This window comes from Ruditapes philippinarum, unplaced genomic scaffold (assembly GCF_026571515.1).
Source record: "Ruditapes philippinarum isolate M1 unplaced genomic scaffold, ASM2657151v2 ctg7065_1_1_1_1, whole genome shotgun sequence".
Lineage (NCBI taxonomy): Eukaryota > Metazoa > Mollusca > Bivalvia > Venerida > Veneridae > Ruditapes > Ruditapes philippinarum.
Genome location: NW_026861969.1, coordinates 1 through 8,234, shown reverse-complemented (window position 1 = coordinate 8,234; position 8,234 = coordinate 1). Strand labels below are relative to the sequence as shown.

The 8,234-nt window shown below is 33.5% G+C and overlaps 1 protein-coding gene across 1 annotated transcript; it reads left to right on the top strand.

The window, feature by feature from the left end:
* Positions 1-326: 326 nt before the first annotated feature.
* Positions 327-8,049, top strand: LOC132717484 (patched domain-containing protein 3-like; the record flags this gene model as incomplete). Its single annotated transcript, XM_060700969.1, has 6 exons — positions 327-516; positions 3,716-3,945; positions 4,741-4,792; positions 5,202-5,314; positions 6,823-7,001; positions 7,901-8,049. Coding segments are annotated over exons 1-6 (913 nt in total), but the record flags the coding sequence as incomplete, so codon positions are not given.
* Between the last annotated feature and the right edge of the window lie 185 nt (positions 8,050-8,234).

The window sequence follows — 8,234 nt, the reverse complement described above, 5'->3', positions numbered from 1 at the left end:
ATAAGCAAACCTCTTAAAAGTGATAAGCCAGTGTCTGCAGTCTAGCGCTGGAAGCTCAGCCTACACATCCATGTAGTTCCATCAGGTTATATACAGTTTGTACACACTTTTAGAAAGTTATTGAAATCATTTATATAGACTGTTTCCAAATTCAAAGTAAGACAAACACTTCACAAAATTAACAGGTTATGGGGTGATAAATGGAAAAAAAAATACAATCATTTATATTTAGCTTATTTCATAGATACCAGCATTAATCAAGAAAGTAAATACTTGTCAATATTTGGTAGGTATAATAGCACTAAATGATAAATATTTTCAGAAGAATGAGATGTAACACTATATATGAGACCGTTGAGCGGAAGATTGGAAGCGTCTTTGCGAAATATGGCCGTTTTGTTTCCCATCATGCCTGGAAAATTATTGTTGCCACGATCATTATCAATGGAGCGCTTGGTATTGGAATGATGAGACTTCAATCTAACACAGACGCTGAAAACCTATATCTACCGCAAGGTACGTGTACACTGTATCAATGAATCGATTTTATATAGCATTGAAGTGAACAGTAATTTCAAACTAGTTCTACGTATGACGGCAGGTACACCGCTTGACCGTGGCCGAGTCGTTCTTCTGCTATCTACTGTAAATTTGAATCCCGCCAGGAACTTTGGGTTCTTTCAATGAGAAAGCTATCCAGCCAGCGTATGGGACGTCGGTGGTTCGGTTCTAGTCGTTTGTGCCTAAAATAGTTCACGGAGGGGCACCTGAAGTCTTCCTTTGCCAGTAAAGCTGGAAACTGGACATATTCCCTTTACCGTGTAATTGCGACGTAAAGACCCAGCAAAATAGTGTCGGTATAAATTCAGGTATTACATGTTCAATTCCCCTTTACCCCATCCAGGGTCTTTAAAATAGAAAGACTTTACTCTTTCTTACAAAGCTTTCAAACATTATTTTTGATAAAAATTTAAAGTGGATTGGTCTACAATAGTCACATTTTACATAAGTAACTCAAATATTTATTAAACAACAGAAATGTATCATTTGGATATCTTTTTATGAAATATTTCTGGAAAACAAAATGTTTGATATAATTCTTTAAGTGATTATGATTGAATATAATATAATATATATATATATATATATATATATATATATATATATATATATATATATATATATATATATATATATATGATGCACAGTAGTATTTTGTTCTAAAACACTTTATCATCTGCTATATATTGTTATGACATTTCGGATCATGTATCAAACACTAACCAACAGCATTCATATATAATGAATTCATGTTTAATTTATTATCCTTTATACACGCCCGGCAAACTGTCGCTCCACTTCAAAATTGTGGTGTACGGTAAAACGAGCGAACGGCATTTCCGAGATAGAGCGGAAGGCCGATTTAAACGCCTAATTGTAAGTATTGTTTATGTTTTTGTCTTGTTATTCATTTAAGTTGTATTTTTTCGAAAAACGGAAAATGTGGTTCCGTGTAGGATTGATTTAGGCTTCCAATTATCTAAGCTGTTACAAAAAGAAAATTATATTAAGCCCGGGAGAACTTTTCTCCCTGACGAAGCAAACGATGATTTGTAGAATATTGAACTTTTAACCATAGAAATGCCATACCTTTCGGATTTCTTGAAAAAGTGTATTAACGTACCTGTTCTGAGCAAAAACACAAATAAGCCACGTTTTCATGAATTTGTAAGGTGGGGAATCGCTATGAAAATGGTTGACAAGGTTTCAGTCGTTATAAGGATATAACACGTGTTCCAGTTATGTTTCAAGATACTTCCTCCCTTATTTAGCATTGTTGTTTAGTTTATAATAAGTTCGTCTGAAAGTGTAAATAGAAATTTCTACTATAACTAGGTCTATTATATTATTGATAATTTTAGTCCGTACACCGACTGAGTTCTGCCTCACTTTGAGAGGAAAATAATAAACTAAACAACAATGCTAAATAAGGGAGGAAGTATCTTGAAACATAACTGGAAAACGTGTTATATCCTTATAACGAATGACACCTTGTCAACCATTTTCATAGCGATTCCCCACCTTACAAATTCATGAAAACGTGACTTATTTGTGTTTTGCCCAGAACAGGTACGTTAGAGCTATTAATTACAGAAAGTCATCGTGAACTGAACTTGGTAGTAGTGATCCATTTAATTTAATGTGTTCCATGCATTGCATAATTTTGTTTCTGTTCTGCACCTTGAATATCTAACTTTTCGAAAAACATAACATTTTGGCGTAAACAATCGAGTTACACGTACCTGCTCGGAAACATTTGTTCGCGGTAGAACTAAAAATATTCGACTTTGTCGCATTTGCACGGACACACGTTTTTAAATGTAAATAACCGTGTCAAAAATCATGATTGACCTCGAATAAGTGGCATCCTGTATTATGCCATGCATACATGTGTATGATTCAATGGTCGGGCATCATCCAAATTTTGAACATAAATAATGGAATCTAGACGGAAGCCATAGGTGACACCTTCGCGATTACATTTATTACGCTATAGTCGTTGAAAGGATATCACACTTTATTAGTTCTCTTTCAAAGGTATATACATCTCGGTCTTAACACTTGATCATGTAACTTCTATAGCTTTTATTTACAAAAAAACATTGACTACGTTCCTCCTAATACGTCAAATTAATATCGCCTTGCGCTCAACATCGAACCTTTTGCTCCGTCTCTCGCCCTTTCGCTCCACTATTTTCGAAAAATATCGATTTACAAATTTAAGAAATCCTTCAGGAGTAATTTATTTTGCACGAAGGACAAGTTCTTATTACGGGTTGATAATTTACTAATACACTTTTTCAAGAAATCCGAAAGGTATGGCATTTCTGTGGTTTGGAAGTTCAATATTCTACAAATCATCGTTCGCTTCGTCAGGGAGAAAAGTTCTCCCGGGCTTAATATAATTTTCTTTTTGTAACAGCTTAGATCATTGGAAGCCTAAATCAATCCTACACGGAACTACATTTTCCGTTTTCCGAAAAAATACAACTTAAATAAATAACAAGACAAAAACATAAACAATACTTACAATTAGGCGTTTAAATCGGCCTTCCGCTCTATCTCGGAAATGCCGTTCGCTCGTTTTACCGTACACCACAATTTTGAAGTGGAGCGACAGTTTGCCGGGCGTGTTATAATACTGAATGCTATCAACATAATTATTAATAGTATTACAGATCTTCTATTATAGGCAATTTCACTTTAAAGCGGCCTTCAGCTTTTACTGTCTGTTGGATAAACAATACTGTGTTGTTTTCAAATAAGTATTGAAGTCATTTTATCTTAGAAAAGTGCATTTTTTTCTGTTAAGCCTCTCACAAAACACCGCCCTGAGAGCTATTTAAAACACGTCAATGACTTCGTTTGTAAAAAAAGAAGATCGGGAAACGAATCGCCCGCTTTACTACTTTGAATATAAATAGCGGAATGATATGAAACGATTTTATCTAAAAAATCATCCTTAGAGAGGCTGAAGAACTTTTTTCCACTGAGTCGCCAATATGGGTTCCAATTGACTACTTTAAGTATTGAACAAAATTAATGTCACACACCTTTAAATATTGCACTTTACTTTGCTGAATCTGTCCTGACTCTTTTTTTTTACCAAAATATTGTTTCAAAGTTTATGGAAACAAAGTGACTTTTGTTTCAGGAACTCAAGCACGCAAGGACAAAGATAGAGTGGAGAGTATTTTCCCAGATCTCAGTGGCTCAAACTATAATTCCTTGCACGTGACTGTACCCAGACAATATTTTGCGGGGATAATTGTAAAATCAAAAACTGGTAACCTTCTGGACAGACCAGTACTGGAGGAAATAAAAGCATTGTCGGAACTTATTCAAAATATCGTGACCACGGATGGTGATGGTTCAACAATAAATGTAATGCTATTTTTGTTTATAATTCAATATAAGATGAATGAAAAAGAAAAAAAAAGTTGATGTTCCTGTGGTTTGAACCGCCAGTCAGTTTAAAGACATTTACATATCTTAATACCTTATACTTCCTTTAATTTGTTCAGGAGTGCCTTTTGGCATATTCATCATCAAGCTACTCTCTGTCATTTTCCATTAGATCTTATCGTAAAAAATCGCCTTTCTATCGTCATGCTTATATAAACATTAAAACTTCATTCATTTACGGTAAGAAAATATGTTTTATGATTAACAATATTTTACATGTTTCATTTCGATCCTTATCCTACTTTTCGAGGCATCTGTGGCTTAGTGTTAAAGTCTTTGACTTTCAATCACTTGTCCTTCACCGCTGTGTGTTCAAAGTCCGCAAGTGCAGTTTGGATTCTAACATGTGAAGAAGCTATCAAGCTAGCGTACGGAATCCGGTGGTTAAACTCGAATGCTTGATCGGGCTTGAAATAATTCAAGGAGTGGCACCTGAGGATCTGAGGTCTTCCTCCACCAGTACAGATGGAAAGTCGCCATGTGACAATTATTGTGTTGTTGTAACCCACCCCCCCCCCATAATCAAGTTTTATCTTTTATGGAACAAGTCCAGCAAACGTTTTCTCTATACTAGTGCGGCTGTAAACAAAAAAATCTGCTACAGTTTTTCAGATGTTTGCGCCATTAGTAATTCACAATGTTCGTTAGGCGGAGAACTATTTTGGGACCGGACTTTCTCACGGCTGTGGACAATAACGTTGTCCACGTACCCAGAATTTCAACTCAACAACAAAAGGAACGCAGAATTATGCTCGTGATGTAGGAGGTAAGGACTAAAACCTTGTTAAACTATGATGATTATGTATAAAGATATTTAAAAAAAATCTTTTTCAACCGTTCACTGGACAGATTGTTTAAAATTAGCCATGAATGTTACTATGTAAACATATAGAGACTATCTTTATAAAAATGTGTCCGGAGCTGCTTGTATTCTCGTGATTTCCTACAACGAATATCAATTTTGTGAAAATTTCAATTGCTTAATCAGTTAATTTTTCTGTATAAAAATAAAAATATTTTGAGAGGAAAACGGGGGATTGCAGCGGAAAGTGTATTTTTTTCAAAGCTAATTTGAACCACAAAACGACCCAGACGCAAACGAATACAGAGTACATGTGAGTTTGCGAATTACTGTGAACACCAGAAAATGAAACAAGCCTGTTGTTGTTTTTCAGGAAGTTTAAGTTTTGACGGCACAGGTCAGTACCTGACGAAAGTAATCTACTTAACGATTGTGTTCAACATACGCACGGATGGTGACCTGTATAAGAAGAAGGCAGATAAATGGGTTTAACTTAAATTTTAGTTTTCTCATTCTTACTTCCCTCTAGCAAGTACATGTATATAGTAGGATTGTATTGAATTATTGTTTATTAGAAGCTAAATCACTGTATCATTTATTGCAAACCTATTAGATTCAACGTGCTTATACATTTAAAGTGATCTTATGCTCTTAAATCCACCGTCAAGTTGAGCTGAATTGACTATACATTTCAAAAGATTGGCTGTTATAATGGTGATTGATTTGAAAACGTATTGGTTAAAATATAAATCTGTCTAAAAATATAAAAAAGATTTCCAGTCTTATTTATACTCACATTATGGTAAATGTAAAGCGGGTATTTTGAGAATTTTCCCTTACCTCGTGGTTTATTATGATCATATGCTAGTAAATTTAAATTGAAGAATTATGGCAAATTGAATGTGATTGACTTTTATCTTTGGATGGGGACATAATTCTTTATTGTGTATAACGTTATTTAATATCAAACATTTATTCGGCCTACTTATCATGTATGAAAGCTTAAGTGTATGACTTTTTTTTCCAAAAAAAAAGTTCCGACTTGTTTCTTTTCAGTGATTTTCAGACACAGACATAAACTTTAAAGGGACTCCACTGAGGTTTTTTGACACGATGGGACTGAAAATATTTTTTCCAGATAAATGTACCATTTGAATGCAGTTTAGCTAATTTCAGTGCAAATTTTTAGATCAAATTCGCAGGCCTTTTGTTTTTTCAGATAATTATTCAATTGGTAAAAAAATGATCCAAAATGAATAGCGTTTTAACGCTTTTAACTCAAATCTGGCTAAGAAAAAAATAAAAATACGATTTTCAATTTATTTCAAAGTATATTTCTTAACTATCTTTGCATATATGTTTAAAGTGCTCCAGCTCATTTTTGTAAGGTAAGAAATTCAAATGTAATGTTTTGAGGTTTTTAACCTCATTGGAGTGCCTTTAAGTATTTTCTCTTGATATGAAATTACTTCCTCGGCAACGTGAATATGATGTGAATTGTATTCGTCTGTGCACTACGAATATATTACACGAAGCCATGCTGCTGCTTTGCCGGATTTCTGTATTTATTTAGATATTTTAATAATATAAATAATTATTTTTTATAATTTATTCTGTCGCTGAAAAGTCTCTACGTGTTTATCTGCCTTTTTTATTTATCATGTATTTTATGATTTTTTATTTAATCTTTTATTCTACACTTAAAATCTGTTAATTCTATCACCCTGTAAAGCTGCCATTCATTTCACAAATGACAGTTTCTTTATATATTTTTTGCAAGAAAAGTTTATTCTTCTTTTGAACTATCGGAAATCAGCTTCGATAACTTTATGATATTGGTAGGGTATGAATGGCATCCAGCAAAAGTTCCAGCTATATTATGGTAAAATAAATGTTAAAAAGTGACCTCATGCTCATCTTTCTTTTTTTTAAGCAAATATAATTATGAACTAGGAGGACAATGAATCTATAACATATATATTTTACATACATAGGTGGATGCATTCAGAGTGAGACTAGAATCGTTCTCCAGCAGTAATATAGACATAGCATATGGTCACCTTAATTCATTAGATGAGGAAATTGACAAGAATGTATCCGGGGACATAGCATTATTTGCTGCTACCATTTCTTTGATGATCACATACGCATGTATAGCATGCCTTTCTGCCAGGTACCTTCTTATGTTCATTATTATCCCTGTGCTTATATTACTGCAAACGTATTTGATATGTGTTTGTTTGTTTCCTTTTGTCTTTTTGAAAAAAAAATCGTTCAATAATTATTATAAAGTTTTTTTGTAACATCGCTTTTCATTGGAAAATTGTGACGTTTATATAGTATTTTATACACGGCTGCTGCTCGGGTTATATTTCCAAACAACCGTTTATATAGGGCCATATAACCTTTCAAAAAATCTATATAACTAATAACATAAACGTCACGGTTATCCAATGAAAAGGGACGTTACAAACATGGAGTATTATAAGTAAGGATATTTTCAGTTGTTTTAAAACCCTGACATCAACATCTGTGAGTGATGCTTTTGAATATTACTTTAGCTAAAATAGTGACAATCTTTTTTTAAGTCAGTTAAATAAATAGTTTCTGATCTATAAATACCAATAACAATAGATTCTAATCATAAGAGAGAACCGTTTTCGGATCAAATATTAAGTGTTTTCGTTCTACTCAAATTGACTAAATCACATTGTTACGGAGAAACAAACAACAAACATTAGCGTAAAAATATGTGAAAATTAACAAATCCATGGGCAATTACATTCATATTTTTACTTTGAATCGGTTGCACATCTTTACATAATTTACGCATTGAACAAAAATAACCTAAAAGATTAGTACACTACTCATCGCTTAAGCTTCGAGTTCTGCTGGGTACTTTATATTTGTTATGTAAGAGAACTATGGATTGGTCTACTTGCTCGTGCCTAAAATAATTGACATAGGGGCAGATGTGGTCTTCCTTCGCTATAGTGAATAGGGTGAGACGTCACTTTACCTAAGTAGTTCCGATACAGTATAGATCAAGTACGGACTAATTTTTATCTTCAGATTTACAGATCAGGTTGGTCAGAGAATGTGGCTTGGATTTGCTGGAATCCTTGCAGCTGGATTTGCTATTGTCTCGAGTTTTGGATTATGTGCAGCAATCGGGGTTGAGTTTGTCAGCATTGTTGGTGTTGTACCATTTCTCGTCATAGGTAAAATACAAAAATTATCACCATGTTCATTACACTTAAATTTCTTTGTACTGTTTACTGATTTATGAGATACCGTATATTTCCATTGCGTAGTTATAACACAACCGGTCCACATGAATACTATAAACAAGTCGTTTATGCTATGATAAACGAACATTATATATTTTTTCATAATATTTTTTAAT